Below are 20,697 nucleotides of genomic sequence, written 5' to 3' on the forward strand. Positions count from 1 at the left end.
AAGTGTGTTTCTAACCTCCTCCTCCATCCACACATTCTCTCCAGCGGCTAGTCAAGATGAACATGCCCATCGCTGATGACAACACAGTCCACTTTACCTCCACTCTCATGGCGCTGATCCGCACGGCCCTGGAGATCAAACTGTCCTCAGGTGAGACCGCCCTTCTCTCTCTCCCTATCCTCTGCCCCCGCCCATGTCCCCCTTCCCTGTCCCCTCTCCCCCTACCCTGTCCCCTTTCCCTCCTACCCATGTCCCCTCTCCCCCACCCATGTCCCCTCTCCCCCCACCCTGTCCTCTCTCCCCCCACTCTGTCCCCTCTCCACCCCTGTGTGATACATGATAGGCTAGGTGCATACCTATCATGAGGCCGACTTGATGACTCAAGCAAAAGCAACAAACACTAGTTGTAAATGTTAGATTTAGCCATTCATCACATTGTCCTCCTAGACAGACGGACAGACAGACAGACAGACAGACAGACAGACAGACAGACAGACAGACAGACAGACAGACAGACAGACAGACAGACAGACAGACAGACAGACAGACAGACAGACAGACAGACAGACAGACAGACAGACAGACAGATGTTGTGATGTCCCCTGGATGCGTAGCAGGGACATATGCTGCTTGTTTGTTGCTTACAGAAGGTTTGCATTAGTAGATATGGGTCCCATTTGGTCTCATTAGGCTGCTCTGTGGTGGGTTTTGTGTTTAGGGCCTGTGCTGCGTAGTTGAATGACGTCACAGTGCAGTATGCGTTTCTCTAGCTTCACTGCTCACTGCCGCTTTCAATAAGTTATTCTCTCTCTGGTTCACCTCCACAATGACTCTGCAAGCTCATGTTTACTTTTCTGTCTTTATCTTTTGTTGCTATACTTAAATTAGATAATTGTGTGTATTTGATGCAAGAATATTCTATTTTCTCTTGCGATCTTCTCCTTAGGGATGGTTGCCCAGCGTCTTTCTGATGCTGAACTGAAGAAAGAGCTCTCTACAGTTTGGCCAAGCCTTTCACAGAAGACTATGGATCTGTTGGTTACACCACACAAACGTAAGCACCTCTGCACGGCAGTCCTCTCGGATCCTTGCTTCATGTCACTGATATATTCCATCTTTACAAGAAGGATACCTGGACTGTCTGTGATTCTGTTTATGCCACATCTTAAAGTGGCAAGCCCCAGACTCCTCACTCTGAAACAACATAAAACATTTGTAGTAATTTAGCAGACACTCTTATCCAAAGCGACTTACAATTAGTTTATTCATCTTAAGATAGCTAGATGAGCCAACAACACATCACAATCGAATCAAGTACATTTTCCTGTGAGAGTTATTTAAGATACTCTTCAAAGAGGTAGGGTTTCAGATGTTTTCGGAAGATGGGCAGGTCCTGACTTTAGGGGGAGGCTTTTTCCGCCATTGGGGTGCCAGGACAGAGAAGAGGTTTGACTGGGCTGAGTAGGGATGGGAGGGCCAAGAGACCAGAAGTGGTGGAACGTGCTCCAGTTGGGATGTAGGGTTTGAGCATAGACTGAAGGTAAGGAGGTGCAGTTCCCCTTGCTGCTCCGTAGGCAAGTCCCTGTATTAGGACCAGCGCCGCTTCCTGTGTGAGGACAGGTTGTACGCTACCAATGTTGCAGAACATGAATCTGCAGGAGAGAGTCACTACTTTGATGTGTGCAGAGAATGACAGGGTGTTATCCAGGGTCATGCCAAGATTCTTTGCACTCTGGGAGGGGAATACCGTGGAGTTGTCAACCGTGATGGAGAGTTCTGGGAGTGGGCAGGCCTTTCCTGGGAGGAAGAGTAGTTCTGTTTTGTCGAAGTTGAGTTTGAGGTGGTGGGGATTTAATCTGGAGAGAGAGGGGAGAGAGATGTCAAGGCGTAGGGTAGTTCTGTGTGACTGGGAACAGTGGACTCAGTAGGCCGAGTGAAAGAGGAGCAGATGTCTTCAACCTTTTTTTCAAAGTGGTTGACAAAGTCATCTGCAGAGAGCGAGGAGGGAGGGGATGAGGATTAAGGATGAAGAAGAAAGAGTTTCCTAGGGTTGGAGGCAGAAGCTTGACATTTAGAGTGTGATAGAAGGCAGCTTTAGCAGTGGATACAGAGGAAGAAAAGGTAGATAAGAGGGCCAAGAGACCAGAAGTGGTGGATCGTGCTCGGGTTGGGATGTAGGGTTTGAGCATAGCCTGAAGGTAAGGAGGTGCAGTTCCTCTTGCTGCTCCGTAGGCAAGTCCCTGGATTAGGACCAGCGCCGCTTCCTGTGTGAGGACAGGTTGTACGCTACCAATGTTGCAGAACATGAATCTGCAGGATGATAGGTCCTCCAGAAGTTTAGTTTTCCTCCATTTCTGCTCAGCTGCTCGTAGCCCTGTTCTGTTAGCACGCAGTGAGTGACTCAGCCATGAAGCGGGAGAGAAAAGTAGGGCCGGCTGAGAGGAAAGGGGACAGTGAGTCAAATTATGCAGAAAGGGAGGGAGAGTAGGGTCGAAGATGCAGAGTCAGGTGACAGGAGGGAGAATGATTTAGCATAAGGAAGAGATAAGATGCGGCAGCGCATGACCATCTGGGTAGGGGCTGAGTCTGTGGGGTTGGAGGAGAGATGGAGAGAAAAGGAAACAAAGTAGTGATTAGAGACATGAAGGGGGGTTGCAGTGAGATTAGTAGGCGAACAGCCTCTAGTGGAGATGAGGTCATGCAGGGTAGCCTAGTGGTTAGAGCGTTGGACTAGTAACCGGAAGGTTGCAAGTTCAAACCCCCAAGCTGACAAGGTACAAATCTGTCGTTCTGGCCCTGAACAGGCAGTTAACCCACTGTTCCTAGGCCGTCATTGAAAATAAGAATTTGTTCTTAACTGACTTGCCTAGTTAAATAAAGGTTAAAAAAAATATATATATATATATATGCATATTGCCGGCCTTGTGAGTGGGACGTGACTGAGAAAGGGCGAGGTCAAAAGAGAAAAGGAGTGGAAAGAAATGTATTGAAGCTGAAGGTTAAAGTCGCCCAGTATGATGAGGGGTGAGCCATCCTCAGGACATGTACTTATCAAGGTGTCAAGCTCATTGAGGAACTCTCCAAGGGCACCTGTTGGGTGATAGATGACATCAATGTTAAGCTTGAGTGGAGCAGTGACAGCATGGAATTCAAATGAGGAGATCAACAGGTGAGAGAGGAGAGAAGAGAAAATCTCCACTTGGGAGAAATGAGTAGTGTGCCACCACTGCGACGACCAGATGTTCTCGGACTATGAGAGAACATATAGTCAGATGAAGTAGCTGGAGTAGCAGTGGTGTCTGGGGAAATCCATGTCTCTGTCAGGGCCAAAAAGTGTAGGGACTGAAGGGGAACATACACTACGGGTCAAAAGTTTTAGAACATCTACTCATTCAATTGTTTTTCTTTATTTGGACTATTTTCTACACTGTAGAATGATAGTGAAGACATCAAAACTATGAAATAACACATATGGAATCATGTAGTAACCAAAAAAGTGTTAACCTCCCTGGGATCGTTCAGGACGATAAGCGTCCCACCTCGCCAACAGCCTGTGAAATTGCAGGGCGCCAAATTCAAAACAACAGAAATCTCATAATTAAAATTCCTCAACCATACAAGTATTTTACACCATTTTAAAGAAACACTTCTCGTTAATCCAACCACAGTGTCCGATTTCAAAAAGGCTTTTCGGCAAAAGCAGAACATATCATTATGTTAGGTCAGCAACTAGTCACAGAAAGCATTCAGCCATTTTCCAACCAAAGAGAGTGTCACAAAAAGTAGAAATCTAGATAAAATGAATCACTAACCTTCAACGATCTTCATCAGATTACACTCACAGGACTCAATGTTATACAATACATGTATGTTTTGTTCGATCAAGTTCATATTTATATCCAAAAACCTCAGTTTACATTGGTGCCATGTTCTGAAATGCCTCCAAAACATCCGGAGAAATTGCAGAGAGCCACATCAAATAAGAGAAATACTCATCATAAACTTTGATGAAAGATACATGTTTTTCATAGAATTAAAGATAAACTTGTTCTTAATGCAACTGCTGTGTCAGATTTCAAAAAAGCTTTACGGCAAAAGCACAATAATCTGAGAACAGCGTTCAGCCACAAAAGCAAGCCATACAGTTACCCGCCAAGTTGTGGAGTCAACAAAAGTCATAAATAGCATTTAAATCTTCACTTACCTTTGCTGATCTTCGTCGGAATGCACTCCCAGGACTCCCACTTCTACAATGAATGTTCGTTTTGTTCGATTACATCCATATTTATGTCCAAATACCTTTTGTTCGTGCGTTTAGTTCACTATTCCAAAGGCACAATGCGCGAATGCAAAATCCAGACGAAAAGTCAAAAAAGTTCCATTACCGTTTGTATAAACATGTCAGACGATGTATACAATCAATCCTTAGGGTATTTTTATAATAAATCTTCAATAATATTCAAACCGGACAATAGCGTATTCATTACAGAGGAAAAAGAAGGAACTGCGCGTGACCGCGCAGTAAACAACTGGTTGGCCACAGCCTAGTCCACTGGTTGAAACAGCTCTTATTCGACCCCCTTCCACAATAGAATCCTCAAACATCGTTCTAAAGACTGTTGACATCTGCTGGAAGCCTCGGGAAGTGCAATCTGGCCCCATAGACACAGCATATTGGATAGGCAATCACTTAAATGAAACTACAAACCTCAGATTTCCCACTTCCTGGTTGGATTTGTCTCAGGTTTTCGCCTGCCATATGAGTTCTGTTATACTCACAGACATCATTCAAACAGTTTTAGAAACTTCAGAGTGTTTCCTATCCAGTACTACTAATAATATGCATCTGGGACAGAGCAGCAGGCAGTTTACTCTGGGTACTTTATTCATCCAAGCTACTCAATACTGACCCCCTGTCACCAAGAAGTTAATATTCTTTATCCCCTTACACTGTGTATAAGACAGTAGTTTTGGAATTGTTAGTTAGATTACTTGTTGGTTATTACTGCATTGTCGGAACTAGAAGCACAAGCATTTCGCTACACTCGCATTAACATCTGCTAACCATGTGTATGTGACAAATAAAATTTGATTTGATTTGAATTCTGTAACGTTAAAAATAAATGTAACACAGCGGTTGCATTAAGAAGAAGTGTATCTTTCTAACTATATGTAGAACATGTATATTTAGTCAACGTGTATGATGTGTATTGCTTGTTATCTGACGTTAGCTCCGGCAGATATCATCATTTCTCCGGACATCTGAGTAGCATTTTTTTGAACATGGCGTCATTGTAAACAGAGATTTATGGATATAAATGGCATATTATTGAAAAAAACATAAATGTACTGTGTAACATGTCCTATTACTGTCATCTGATGAAGATTTTCAAAAGGTTAGTGAATTATTTTTCTTTTAATCCTGCGGTTGTTGATTGCATATTTTGTTCAACGTGGCTAATTCAAATTAGCTGTGTCTTTGGTGGTGGTTTGACATAAATATGTGCTATGTTTTCGCCGTAAAACATTTTAGAAATCTGACTTGCTGGCTAGATGAACAAGGTGTTTATCTTTCATTTAAGCTATTGGACTTGTTAATGTGTGGAGGTTAAATATTTCTAAGAATATTTTTGCGTTCCATGCGCCACGTCCCAGTTTACGTTGGTTCCCAAATGGGTACCTGAATCTGTAACAGGATTTATGTACATAAGGATATATGAATGAGTGATGGTACAGAGCAGCATAGGCAAGATACAGTAGATGGTATTGAGTACAGTATATACATATGAGATGAGTATATAAACAAAGTGGCATAGTTAAAGTGGCTAGTGATACATGTATTACAAAAGGATGCAGTCGATGATATAGAGTACAGTATATACATATACATATGAGATGAATAGTGTAGGGTAAGTAACATTATATAGGGTAGCATTGTTTAAAGTGGCTAGTGATATATTTACATCATTTCCCATCAATTCCCATTATTAAAGTGGCTGGAGTTGAGTCAGTGTCAGTGTGTTGGCAGCAGCCACTCAATGTTAGTGGTGGCTGTTTAACAGTCTGATGGCCTTGAGATAGAAGCTGTTTTTCAGTCTCTCGGTCCCAGCTTTGATGCACCTGTACTGACCTCGCCTTCTGGATGATAGCGGGGTGAACAGGCAGTGGCTCGGGTGGTTGATGTCCTTGATGATCTTTATGGCCTTCCTGTAACATCGGGTGGTGTAGGTGTCCTGGAGGGCAGGTAGTTTGCCCCCGGTGATGCATTGTGCAGACCTCACTACCCTCTGGAGAGCCTTACGGTTGAGGGCGGAGCAGTTGCCGTACCAGGCGGTGATACAGCCCGCCAGGATGCTCTCGATTGTGCATCTGTAGAAGTTTGTGAGTGCTTTTGGTGACAAGCCGAATTTCTTCAGCCTCCTGAGGTTGAAGAGGCGCTGCTGCGCCTTCTTCACGATGCTGTCTGTGTGAGTGGACCAATTCAGTTTGTCTGTGATGTGTATGCCGAGGAACTTAAAACTTGCTACCCTCTCCACTACTGTTCCATCGATGTGGATAGGGGGGTGTTCCCTCTGCTGTTTCCTGAAGTCCACAATCATCTCCTTAGTTTTGTTGACGTTGAGTGTGAGGTTATTTTCCTGACACCACACTCCGAGGGCCCTCACCTCCTCCCTGTAGGCCGACTCGTCGTTGTTGGTAATCAAGCCTACCACTGTTGTGTCGTCCGCAAACTTGATGATTGAGTTGGAGGCGTGCGTGGCCACGCAGTCGTGGGTGAACAGGGAGTACAGGAGAGGGCTCAGAACGCACCCTTGTGGGGCCCCAGTGTTGAGGATCAGCGGGGAGGTGATGTTGTTGCCTACCCTCACCACCTGGGGGCGGCCCGTCAGGAAGTCCAGTACCCAGTTGCACAGGGCGGGGTCGAGACCCAGGGTCTCGAGCTTGATGACGAGCTTGGAGGGTACTATGGTGTTGAATGCCGAGCTGTAGTCGATGAACAGCATTCTCACATAGGTATTCCTCTTGTCCAGATGGGTTAGGGCAGTGTGCAGTGTGGTTGAGATTGCATAGTCTGTGGACCTATTTGGGCGGTAAGCAAATTGGAGTGGGTCTAGGGTGTCAGGTAGGGTGGAGGTGATATGGTCCTTGACTAGTCTCTCAAAGCACTTCATGATGACGGATGTGAGTGCTACGGGCGGTAGTTGTTTAGCTCAGTTACCTTAGCTTTCTTGGGAACAGGAACAATGGTGGCCCTCTTGAAGCATGTGGGAACAGCAGACTGGTATAGGGATTGATTGAATATGTCCGTAAACACACCGGCCAGCTGGTCTGCGCATGCTCTGAGGGCGCGGCTGGGGATGCCGTCTGGGCCTGCAGCCTTGCGAGGGTTAACACGTTTAAATGTCTTACTCACCTCGGCTGCAGTGAAGGAGAGACCGCATGTTTTCATTTCAGACCGTGTCATTGGCACTGTATTGTCCTCAAAGCGGGCAAAAAAGTTATTTAGTCTGCCTGGGAGCAAGACATCCTGGTCCGTGACTGGGCTGGATTTCTTCCTGTAGTCCGTGATTGACTGTAGACCCTGCCACATGCCTCTTGTGTCTGAGCCGTTGAATTGAGATTCTACTTTGTCTCTGTACTGACGCTTAGCTTGTTTAATAGCCTTGCGGAGGGAATAGCTGCACTGTTTGTATTCAGTCATGTCACCAGACACCTTGCCCTGATTAAAAGCAGTGGTTCGCGCTTTCAGTTTCACACGAATGCTGCCATCAATCCACGGTTTCTGGTTAGGGAATGTTTTAATCGTTGCTATGGGAACGACATCTTCAACGCACGTTCTAATGAACTCGCACACCGAATCAGCGTATTCGTCAATGTTGTTGTCTGACGCAATACGAAACATCTCCCAGTCCACGTGATGGAAGCAGTCTTCGAGTGTGGAGTCAGCTTGGTCGGACCAGCGTTGGACAGACGTCAGCGTGGGAGCTTCTTGTTTTAGTTTCTGTCTGTAGGCAGGGATCAACAAAATGGAGTCGTGGTCAGCTTTTCCGAAAGGGGGGCGGGGCAGGGCCTTATATGCGTCGCGGAAGTTAGAGTAACAATGATCCAAGGTCTTTCCACCCCTGGTTGCGCAATCGATATGCTGATAAAATTATTTGTTCACTATGTAATAATATGAGACGGCGCTCAGAAATTAGCATTATGTCTCCTCTATCTCAGAATCCACATAAACCCATAATTAACACATAAATATTCCCTTACCTTTGATGTTCTTCGATCAGAAGTCGTGGAAGAAGTTATACTTACCAAAAACTGCATTTGGTTTTCAAGTCTGTGTCTTTAGGTTATCAAACACGACAAATTCCGGTCGAAATGCAGGCAAAATTCTAGTGGATGCGCATCAAAACTTCAAAATTACATATTATATGTCGACTAAACTGGTCAAACTAAGTGCAGAATCGAGCTTTAGCATGTTTTTAACATAGAAAACAATCCTTAGCGTGAACAGACATCGTTTGGTGAATCTTGGAACAAAGGGAGCTCCTGACCCGACGTGCGCATGAAAGTGCATGTATTTTCGCGTGACCCGGAGGTTTCAGCCCGCCAAAACTCGAGGGAGCGCGCGATTCTCACAATGAGAGGCCCCACTGAAAGGGGACATTGCGCTGAAGAGATAGGAACTGTTCCCAGATCTGTAGCTGGTTGGGAAGGGTGGGGGCGATGACGTCAAAGTTGGCCCAACTTTTCTGTTGTCAAGAGAGAGTTTGGGAGAATGGATGCCCTGAGAGTTCTGCTTTACATAGAGACATAATTTGAACGGTTTTAGAAGCTTTAGAGTGTTTTCTATTCAATAATAATTATTATATGCATATATTAGCAATTTGACAGATTTTTTTTCTGTTTACTATGGGCACGCAATTCCTCCAAAGGGGCCAGTAGTCAGCCCTATCCTTAACAGGTTTTAATCACTAACCTTTGATGATCTTCATCAGATGGCACTCATTGGACTTCATGTTACACAATACATGTATGTTGTGTTCGATAAAGTTCATATTTATATCCAAAAATCTCATTGCCGCATTATGTTCAGAAATGCATTGTCTCAAACAAATATCCGGTGAAAGTGCAGAGAGCCACATCAAATTACAGAAATACTCATTATAAACATTGATAAAACAAGTGTTAAACATAGAAATAAAGATACACTTCACCTTAATGCAACCGCTGTGTCAGATTTCAAAAAGGCTTTACAGCAAAAGCACACTTTGCGATTATGTTAGCCACAGAAACCCATACTGCCATTTTCCAGCCAAGGAGAGTGTCACAAAAGTCAGAAATAGCATTAAAATTAATCACTTACCTTTGATGATCTTCATCTGGTGGCACCCCCAGGTCTCCATTTTAGACAATAAATGTTTGTTTTGTTTGATAATGTCCCTCTTTGACCAAAAACCTCCTTTTTGTTTGCGCGTTTTGTCCACTAATCCGAATGCTCAAGGCGCATGCACTACGTCCAGACAAAAAGTTTTTAAAAAGTACAATAAAGGTTAGTAGAAACATGCCAAACAATGTTTAAAATCAATCCTCCGGTTGTTTTTGTCATAAATAATCAATCATATTTAAACCGGACAAAAGCTTTGTCAATAGAAAAAGAAAAACACGAAAGGCATGTTCCCGATCAGGCGCATGGCTGATGTCTGGAAATTTCCGCTGGCCACTGATTGAAAGTGCTGTATCTCCCTCATTTTTCAGAGTAAAAGCCTGAAACAATGCCTAAAGACTGGCCACATGTAGAAGAAGCCACAGAGCTCGTGAACTGGGTCCTAAGTCTTTGTATGGTGGATAGGCTTTCAATGGAAAAACAGCCTTTCAAAATAATAGTACTTCCTGGTTGGATTTTCCTCAGATTTTCATCTGCCATATCAGCACTGTTATACTCACAGACATTATTTTAACAGTTTTGGAAACTTTAGAGTTTTTCTATCCAAATCTACTAATTACATGCATATCCTATCTTCTGGGCCTGAGTAGCAGGCAGTTTAATTTGGGCACGCTTTTCATCCAAATTTCCGAATGCTGCCCCCTACCCTAGTGAAGTTAACTAGGCTACTAGGTAAAAGACAGAAAAAATGTAATTGCCCTAGCAAGACAATACTAACAGCTTCTAATTTAATCAAAAAATATACTTGCTGCTCTTGTAAGAGTTGATCCCCTTCCAAACTGTAGATGACACACAGGTTGCCATAACATGTAGGACCTTTGTTCTCACTTGGCCGTCAGTTAAGATTCCAGTCATCTGCTTTGTCTCCACTGACATCTTGTGGCAGGATCTAAGCATCTCACCTGAGAACAATGGCATTTTAAACAGATACTTCTTCTCTCCTTCTTTCAAGCCTGGCATGCAGCAATTTTCTTCAAAGAGCTAAATCCCTCTTTGTTTCAAGTGATACCTTTGGTTCGACTGAATAGTATTAGCGATAAACTGGCATCAGAGAGTTTGGATGAGACCAATACAGATGGATGAGATAATGGATAAGTCAGAGGTTTTCAGAGGTTTTCATCAACCACTCCCCTGTGTACCTCTCTCAGCCAATGAGCTTACTGTTGGGAAGGTGTATGCAGCCCTGATGATCTTTGACTACTACAAGCAGAACCGAGCCAAGAGGCTCAAGGAGCAGCAACAGCAACAACAGCAACAGAATGCTGCCGGCTCCCAGGTATCACACACACACACACACCTCCAGGAGGCATACATTTCACCCCTGGATGAAAATGTTTCAAACATCTCCTAACAAAACCAATATGACTCACATTTCCAGAATTTTGATTGACTATATTCTGGAGGCAGAGACCTGGATCAATATTGTGCATGTTCAGTATGTTGAGCATCTTGCCATCTTTCATCCACAGGGTAAGGTGGGGGCTCTGTTTAAACCAATACTGCCCCTGACTTACAAGCAGGAGAAAGAGAAGGAGAAGGCCATCAACAACATGGAGCCTCCCTGTGAACTACTTCCTCAGCCCCAGCCTCAGGCCCTACCTAGACCCAGCTCCACCCTGCTCAACAACATGGAGCCTCCCTGTGAACTACTTCCTCAGCCTCAGGCCCTACCTAGACCCAGCTCCACCCTGCTCAACAACGGAGGCACACTGTGAGTTCACTAGCATGCGGGGAGTGTCTCAAACAATCCCAATGTTTTGGGGTTTTACATTTATGACAATTGTAACTGTGTTTTGCCTTTTACAAAGACTTGTGGCAAAGCTGTGACGTTAACATCAAAGATAATACAAAACCATTTTAATTTACAATCAGTTAGTCATTGTATGACGACTAACGTCTACATTTATTTATGATTAACAATTCAGGCCAAGCCATGATGGCACCATGAAAGGATCGTCCTCCTGGGTGTCAGAGAAGTCTAGAGAGGTCCACAGACCCAGGAATAAGACACCTGTCCAAAGGGGCCAGTCTGAAGATGTCCCAAACACAACCCTTCCCCAGGTACTGTAGCCATTCCAGACTGCCCTCTGCTGTATTACAGACACATGAACATCATGGCCTTCGCACACATGAACATCATGGCCTTCGCACACATGAACATCATGGCCTTCGCACACATGAACATCATGGCCTTCGCACACATGAACATTATGGCCTGCGACCTGCATTTTCTCTCCTGATGTATCTGTTCCTAGTACTTAACTTGACTGGATATACTTATCTGTATTCAAGCACGCATCTTTCTCTCTCTGTCTCTGTATGTGCGTGTGTGTGTGTGTGTGTGTGTGTGTGTGTGTGTGTGTGTGTGTGCGCATGCGTCGTGCTTATGTGTGTGTGTTATGCCCTCCAGGAGTCAGTGGAGATGAGGAAGATGGACACCAGTGACAGCACAGTGCCTGGTCCTGGGTCTGGACTGGAGAGCCAGGGGAGGGCTGTATCCATGCCCCGCCTCAACGCAGAGCTACAGGTAAAGACACCCTAAAACATACACATCATTTGTGAAGCATAGCAGATGCGGCATGCCATGACTAAACTATATTGGAGAAAGCATGGTTGCATTTTGTTCCACATCAGTGGCTATACTGTGGGCAGATTACTATGGTCAGGTGGCTATCTTTATGAGGGGTTCAATTTCAGCCAATATTACTGCAGTATAACTGCTGAAAAATAACAAAAATGAATCCTTCAATTCGTCCCAAGAAATATAATCAGCTCCTCATTTCCTGAGTGATATTTATGTTGATCGATTGTTGCATTTAAGTGCATTCCTTTCAGAGGCCAATTAGAATAGATGTGTGTTGATCCTACTTTTAGTGCACAGAAGAAGTCCTGAATAATTTGATTAGAGCCTGGAAGACCGCCAACTATTTGTCCTGTATCGTTTTTCCTCTGCTGCCAACAGAAGGAAATACAAAAATTATAGTGGCTCAAAATGGTTGTGGGTAGAAAATGAAAGGGGTGATCCCTCATGCATTCAGGGAGGAAGAGAGTAATCATGTTACTATAAGATAGAGAATGTAAAGAGGGGGATAAATTGGATGAGAGGAGAGGGAGATTGCTTCGTGACCTGCTGTCTACTTTTTCTCACTTTTTCTAACGAGGGCAGGAAATCCTTCAACAAAGACAATTAGAGTTGGCCTTTCTGAGATGGCTTGCTATCGTTAGAGTGAAATGGGGAGGCACGTAGTCTGAACTCTACCCTGAAACAGACTGATGGATTTCACTCTCTCTCCGGCTTGGTTTTCCATCGCTTAATTACATTTTTTCCCTTTTTGGGGTAATGCCTCATTTCCCACTCCCTGGCGATGCCAGACAGGATCAGGGCGTAAAATCTCCCAGCCAGCCTGCCTCCACCTCCTCTTTGTGCAGTATTGACATGTGACACCCAGGGCCGACATGAACCCTCACCTGAATCCCAGTGAGAAGCTAAGCCCAAATCTCTTTAAACTGGAGTGCCGGATGATAAGAGGCAATAGATGTTGATTTAGTGGTTTCAGCACCTCTTAATATGGATGAAACCTTTTTGATTCCCTAGGGGCAGCTCTACCCCATAGACTTGCCCTCTGCTAGATCAGAAGCTTGACTCACGAGAACAAAAGCTAAAGAGCCAGATATGTTTTCTAGGATATCATAGTATTCATGGTCTAGGAATCTAGGCTAGAGATGGGGGGCATTGAGTATCACAAGATATGAAGACCAGTTCTGTCTGATTGGAATGGGTAATTCTGTCTTATTACCAGGTGCTGAAACACAATGAGATATAACCGGTTTACCCTTTCTATAAAAAGGCGTGCTGAACGGCAAATGCCCTCAGTGGCCCTTCAATCATAATTATGTCATATTTACAAAAGGGATCATTACTTTTTAATAAGCATGTAATAACACCACTGTTATTTTCCTGCTACTTCTCCACTATTCTTTGTCTTAACTGTGCAATGTCACCCTCTCCGTCTGCACCTCGTTTTCTCTCCTGTCTCTTTGGCTTGATGCCTTCCGATGATCCTTGTTCTCCGCTGTGTGACAGAGGAGCCAGTCACGCCACTCCCCAGGGACCCTGCTGGCCGTATGTACCCCTTTCTCCGGTCCCTCAGAAAATCCCCCCTGCACCACATCTTCTTTGTTTGTTGATCCCAATGTACTAGTATGTGTAAAACTAAATTCTATTTTGTATTAACTAGCCGTGCAGGTGTGTAAAAATGCTCGGTCCCGCAAGCATATGCTTCTGCCGTATGGTCCGTGTTTGACACTTGGTCGTACATTAAGAACCCAGTCTACATGTTTTCTGTTCTGTCGTATACAATATGGGAGATATACCGAGTGATTTTAGGATAAGAGTTAAGCTCGGTGTAAAACTTGAAATCAAAGGCCTAGCCAGGTGAAGTGCATCTCATAGAGGAGGCTTTTCCTTTCATCATTCTACGGGGACTGAACAACACTCATTAAAACACATCTGCCCACTCCAACCTGCTCTTAGATACCAAGCCTATGGAATTGGTAAGTAGTAAACTAGTGATCAGATGGAGCTGTTTTGAAGAGAGAAAGGGTCTGCTGCTACAGGTGGAAACATTGCTTCTGTTTCCCCCTTTTATGCTCTTATCCTCAAGCACCAACTAAGACTTAGGGAAATTGGTAGCCGTGTCTATGGTTTTACCAACAGCAATCTATCTAGGTGACTATTTGTTGAGGACATTGACCACGTGAGTCGTATGTTTTGCAGCGAGGCTCTGTAGGACAGATGTGTCTCCACTAGGTGGAAATGGTGTTTCACAATGGAGTCGGTGAGGTGCATACGTCTCCTTTATCCCATATGCTCAGTTCTCATTTTCCGATCAGCATTCCAGTTTGATAATCACAATGATGATTACAATTTCCCGCTGGATTACGAGTTCACTTTGAAAACCGATCAGAGAAGAGATCAACATCTGTATAACAGGTCTCGTTTCACTCAGCTTGGCAGCGATGTAAGTTTCCACACACTAGTCAGTGATCCCTCTTCCTCATTGGTTCCACACAGCCTGTTCCTGACTGCAGCCCGATGAAGCGCTCTGCGTCCACCCATGCCCCACAGCGCCCCCAAGAGGCAAACCTGCGTGACTACACCCTGGAGACGCCCAGCATCCAGGAAAGGCCTCACCACCACCACCACCACCGCTGCCACCACCGTAGAGAGAGGGACAAGAAGCAGCGGTCACTCGACAGGACGCCAAGCACCGCTGGTTAGTGCACAAACACCACACACAGACACGCATACACTCATATATCTTTATGTACATATTCTTTTTCCCCTTACACTTGTGTGTATAAGACAGTAGTTTTGGAATTGTTAGTTAGATTAATTGTTGGTTATTACTGCATTGTCGGAACTAGAAGCACAAGCATTTCGCTACACTCGCATTAACATCTGCTAACCATGTGTATGTGACAAATAAAATTTGATTTGATTTGACAATGACACACACTACAAGTACACACACACACACACACACACACACACACACACACACACACACACACACACACACACACACACATCAAAGATTGTGCTCAATCGTATTCTTGAAACACAGGGTAATATTATTTTTGCCAGCAATGCCATTCGTGTTTTAAATGTGCAATGCTAGGGATCACTTTATCGGTGAGGTTAAAGGGGGTCTTGTTGTGTATGTTATATGAGTGCCCACCACCAATACCCTGATCACGAAATGTGGGTGTTTGGAACATGAGAGTGAGAAGCAGACCATAGCCCAGCCAGCTGGGGCTCGTCTATAGAGATCCGCTCTGGGCGCCATGGAGGCATCGTTCAGGCCTGGGTGTTAGAATGGAGCTCTGCAGCTGGCCTTTATCACAAAGATAAAAGGGACTGACAGACATGCACACCCAATGACCTGCTAATAATGGGCACCTCTTGTCTTAGCAGGGCAATGCTTTAGGGGAGAAAAGCCTTTGGTGTGGTAGTAGTCTGGCCTTTGTGAGTGTTTAAGAATCTTCTCTTTCGGAGTGAGGTATAGACTGGGTGCAATCAGCGGTTGAATGGGGCTTAAGAGGTGAATTGGGGGGGGGTTACAGTAGGTTGAGGCCCGGTATGAACATAAGGCTAGGGTTAGGGTTAGCTTTATGCCAAGATTATGGTTAGGGTTATGTCCTTACCCTCAACCCCAACCCTAAACCCTGGCCATAACCCTAACCCTGGTGTGTATTCCTAAGGTACACCAGGAGACCCGGCTGCAGAGCCCTCGTCTAGAGACAGGGTGCAGGACCGCGGCCGCTCCCATGAGAGAAAGAACCACTCGACGGCGGGGGAGAAGCAGCGGTACTACTCCTGCGATCGCTACGGCAGCAGGGAACACTGCCACACCACCAAGTCTGCCACCACCAGCTGTGCCACCTCCCCCAGCGAGGTGCAGGACCCCAGCATCAACAAGAAGGTGGGAGGGCATTGGTAGGGTAGGATATGGGCAGGGCAGGGCACAGTATGGGTACGGCAGGATATGTCAGGACAAAACATGGCAGGTTATACTGTAGGCTTGGTATGATATGAGCAGAGCATGGGAAGGAATCACGCAATGAGAATCTGAACAATACACACACTACACATTATCAGTAAGTATATGTCTGTCTGGTTTAGTACAGCACCATGTATTTTGTGTGCAACCCTCTTGATGAGGATCTGTCTGCTTTCTCTTTCTGCCTCGGCTGAAACTCAACTTTCTCTTCTTTCTGCCTTTAGTACAACCACTCATGGCCTTTCAATTCTCTTTCCACTCTTCTTCCTCTTATTCACCATTTTCTGTCCATTTTGTCTGTCTTCTTCTCCTTTCTTTTGCTGCCCTGTCCTCCTTGGTTGTGTCGTCTGTCCTCTCCCACTGTCCTCTCTCTCCTCTCCATCCAATGTTGGTGTCTTTCCCTTCCTTCTGGTGACCATGACCTCATCGTTTTTATTGTTTTAAATTGCTTTGTCCAATTTTCATCTAGGGTAGTGGTTCGGTTAAATGCAGCCCAGTGATGATGACCTCAGGGGCTAGCACACCCAGCCGTGGACGCAGGCAGCTACCCCAGACCCCCCTGACCCCCCGCCCCGGGGTGGCCTACAAGACTGCCAACTCCTCCCCTGTGCACTTTGTGTCTGCCCAGTGTAGCAGTGGCCTGCCCACCCTGAGTCCTGGCCGGCTGAGCCGCGGGCTGTCTGAGCACAACGCCCTGCTGCACAGTGGCTCCTCCCACATCCCCTCCCCTGTCACCCGCATCAGCTCTGAGCCCTTCCTGGGTTACAGTCACAGGGAAGCCCAGGGCCAGGGCAGTCTGTACTGCAGCCTCCGGGATGAGCTGCTGGGCCCCTATGCTGCCAGAGCACGCTCCCCTCGGACCGCACTGCCTCAGATGGGGCCGGGGCCCCTCCACCTGCCTCCGCCACCCCAGCAGAGCCATGCGGTGCCCAATGGATACCACTTCACCTTTGGTGGTATTGGCAATGCCAGCCCGGAGTCTGGCTCTGGCGTCAGGGCACCCAGGTACTACCACGAGGCAGATGAGGATGAATGGTGCTAGCATGGCTTTGAACAGATGTTTTTATTGCATTTTTTTAGGAATCGTGATGAGTTTTATCATCTTTTTTTGAAGGGTTTAGTTTACACTGTTGCTGTATGTAAAGCTAATGGGAGCCAAGGAAGGGTTGGGATTCATTTGAATGTGAACAAAGCAGCACCGTTTTTAGGAACTGGATGAAAATGAAATTGGATGTGGATTCGGTGAATTGTTGGTAATTGAGTTTGATCCGACTTCGTCTTATGCACTGAAGACAGTGGCATGTTTAATTGAGGGCACTTTTGCTTTGATTCTTTATCAAACTGAATTACTTTGAGAACATCCAACTTAAAAAATGCTTTACCTACTTAAAAAATACTTGTCTTGATAGTGACCCAAATAGTGACATAAGAAACTCTACTACAGTTACTCACAATAGAGATGGGCGAGCAGCAGGCCTCTTTGCTAACTCTGTGATGAGCAGGGGGACACCCATGTATTGTTTAGTATCTGTAACAACACGTGATAAGGAAGTAGTCCGAGAGATTTATTCAAACTTGAAAGGCACTTGAAAGTAAAACTGCACAACAGCTATTCTACTTTGCTTTGGGACTCTTACCATTCCATGATATAAAGGGATTTACAGTAGCCTAGCCCTTTATATGACATTCTCTTTCTGTCAGAAGATACAGCCTGATCGAATAGAGGGATCGATGTTGTCATTACAGACAGTGATTGTTGATTCGTTACTGTTTACCGTTGCAAATTTCACTACTACTACTTCAGAGAAATGAGGAGAGGAAATGAAATGTGATTGGTTTTATATACAACTATGGTATATGTTATCTTTTCATTGTGTGCATATTTTGTATCTTGTAAAAACAACTTTGTTCATGTAAATTGCTTCAAGTTTGCCATCATTTCAGGTTGAATGTTTCTTACAGACGGTCTGCTTCAGATGTTTAAAACAAAGTGCCTATCCTTTTAGACATGCTGTAGTAAAGATGCAAAGTCAAACCCATTTCTGTAAAGCATCAACACTTAAGTAGTTATTTGGTAGTTCTGCAGGAGAGCAAGATGTACAGAAAGCCTTATCTGAGAAACAACAACTTTTCTTCAAGAAAAAGAAATGCTTTTTAATGTACACTATCAATTAACCTATTGATTTGCTGATCATTTTCGCGTGTGATTTTCCTTTTGGTAAATATATTTCATCAATTTGAGTGGGGATGACGAAGGTTGGGGCAAAATCATCGTATGAACACTTAACAAACATGAAAACGGCATTAGTAGCATATACATCCAGTTAGGAAGACACAGAGTAACACTGCATGTTTAAAGCATAAACCTGGTCCACAACCGTTATGAAGATGTAGTGGTGTATAGTCACTTTCCTGGCGAGGTTAGTCAACTGCGAAAGCATCGCAAGCTACCATCTGTTTCAATGCTATAACTGGAGAGTTAGTATAGAACATAAGGAATCTGATGAGAAACAAACAGGGTGCACGTTTTGGATGGATGTGCTTGAGAAGCAGAGATAGATGCAGATCCCTAATGAGTGTATACTCTGAGTCGAGCCCCTGGCACCAGCACACTGTACCCCCCTGTGTCTCCCCATTGGCTCAGACCCCTCTATGTTAAGGTTTTAACCCGTCAGATATAGCATAAATATGGTTCACACTTTCTAGCGTTCTATCTACCCAGCCATGGTAACCGATAATGTTGGTGGTTCACATCTGCTTCAGAGAATATATACGGATATTAATACAATATCATTTTTTTAAAAATGTGTTTCCCTGGGATGGATGATCTAGTGCTTGGAAGAGTTTTGATTCTTTTCTATTCTACATTGGTGGTGGAATGTGGCACGGTGTGCTGTTTAAGGAATGCTCTACTCCAGCAAAAGTGTTGCTCAATTACTGATAGTATTGGAGATACAGTAGGCGGGGCCAGGTGTTGCAATGTCTGCACACTCGTCGGGGTTCTGTACTGCATATTTCCCAGAAGCAGGGTTTTGATGACAGAGAAAGTAGGGCTATGCAACAAGAGGACACTACGGTCATATACTTCATCCATATTGTAGCTTTACATGCGGAGATCTCCAGATTCATACTACAGCATGATTGTGACCAAATCTTTATAAAAAAAAAACGTTTTCAAATGTATAAAACATGTATTTTAAAATGCGTATGGCACAACGAGTTGAAGCAGAAATGAGGAGGATATTTAGAAATACAGCAACTTTATATATTTGCATGCATACAATTTACCCATGTTGACGATGTCAAAAGGAAAAACTTGTGTCTTAAAACGTAAGTAAACAATGTCATACTAATGGTTATCTGTTCCATGTTAGGTCACCTAAGAGGGGGGATCAGTCCAGAGGAGGGTGTTCATAAACATTGAATAAACTGTAATGGTAAAAATGATCCACATTCTTGTACAGGTACCTTCAATTCTTTCCCCTTGACATGTTGCCGTAGTGGGTAAAAACTTAAACTTATGCTATCAGTCTCTTCCTTCATCTCTACGGCCTCTGTACTATTTCAAAAGAAACATATCCACGCCAAAGTCTCTCACAGTTGGTTGCCAAACATTGAACTGTTCCTATTTCTCTCTCTGCATACCAACTGCAGTGTACATGTGGCTGTTTTCTGGAGAAAATCATGTTTGCATGTTCTGATAATGTATGTGCATGTAAAAACTGTAGTACTTTTTTTGATACCATGTATTAATTTCTTGTTCATTTTTATTGATCTTTGATATATATATATACATATACGGTATATATATATATAATCTGTGGGGTTTGTTGGAAAAAAATACTTTATATAAAAATAGTATTGAACAATGATGATAGTTCCAGCCATGCAACAGAGATGGAACATTCCTTATTTGGGTCTGAGTTTTTGTTGCCTGATTTATGTTTATTGGCCAGAATTTGAATTCTACAGTTGTTTCTACATTTACATTTTGTATGAAGCCAAGTTCCTTGAATAAAAAATAAAAAATGAAACACACAGGCCTCAATATGTATAATAGCTGTAAAATGATTTGTTTATTGAATAAGAGAACAGTTGATGTCCAGTGAAAGTATAAGAGAGGTGTTTGACTTATTAGGATGGGTGAAGGTGTCTGCTGTGCAATAAGTTGTCAATGGCGCAATGTTATTGGTGGGCAGCCTACAGTAGGCGGAGACATTCCCCAAAATACACAAGGTGGAACATCCCGGTGATGCTCAAGTTGCCGGAAACAGTTGAAGCTTCTACTGTCTTGAGACTGCCTAAAGCAAGACAGCAATTTACAGACAATGGTACATTTTTAATCATGTGATTTAAAGTAATGAAAGTAATTTGACAACCTAACATAGATATTCGAATGAATTTTGTTTTGTTATTGCTGTTGTGTATAAGACGAAACAAGAGCTATGTTACCTCCCATTAAAATTATTGAATTTATCGTAGGCTATTTACTATCATGGAGCCGCTATTAAAGATATTCAAAAGGATACGGGCTCGTACATCGTTAGGAAAGGTAAGGTCGAGGTCATCAATGTATCACACACCTTTCTTCGTGGATGTCATTTCTCTATAATTTTCCATTTGTCGTGACTCGTGAGACTTCAAACTTTTTACGTGAATTGGGTCTCAGCAAATGGTCTCAGCAGGTGTCTG

General features: G+C 44.1%; 1 protein-coding gene across 2 annotated transcripts in view; it reads left to right on the plus strand.

The window, feature by feature from the left end:
* Nucleotides 1–20,043, plus strand: part of LOC112263104 (voltage-dependent N-type calcium channel subunit alpha-1B-like) — a 146,432-nt gene extending 126,389 nt beyond the window's left edge. Inside the window, exons 40-49 of one of the 2 annotated variants that reach the window (XM_042294885.1) lie at nt 45–150; nt 947–1,054; nt 10,591–10,718; nt 10,912–11,153; nt 11,368–11,503; nt 11,853–11,969; nt 13,527–13,565; nt 14,517–14,718; nt 15,707–15,927; nt 16,475–20,043. In XM_042294885.1, coding sequence (XP_042150819.1) covers nt 45–150; nt 947–1,054; nt 10,591–10,718; nt 10,912–11,153; nt 11,368–11,503; nt 11,853–11,969; nt 13,527–13,565; nt 14,517–14,718; nt 15,707–15,927; nt 16,475–17,047 — 1,872 coding nt within the window. In that variant the 3' untranslated portion in view covers nt 17,048–20,043. The remainder of the gene's footprint in view (nt 1–44; nt 151–946; nt 1,055–10,590; nt 10,719–10,911; nt 11,154–11,367; nt 11,504–11,852; nt 11,970–13,526; nt 13,566–14,516; nt 14,719–15,706; nt 15,928–16,474) is intronic. The other variant, XM_042294884.1, reaches the window with a different exon arrangement.
* The last annotated feature ends 654 nt before the right edge of the window (nt 20,044–20,697 follow it).

The sequence above is a fragment of the Oncorhynchus tshawytscha genome, linkage group LG12, assembly GCF_018296145.1.
Source record: "Oncorhynchus tshawytscha isolate Ot180627B linkage group LG12, Otsh_v2.0, whole genome shotgun sequence".
Taxonomy (NCBI): Eukaryota; Metazoa; Chordata; class Actinopteri; order Salmoniformes; family Salmonidae; genus Oncorhynchus; species Oncorhynchus tshawytscha.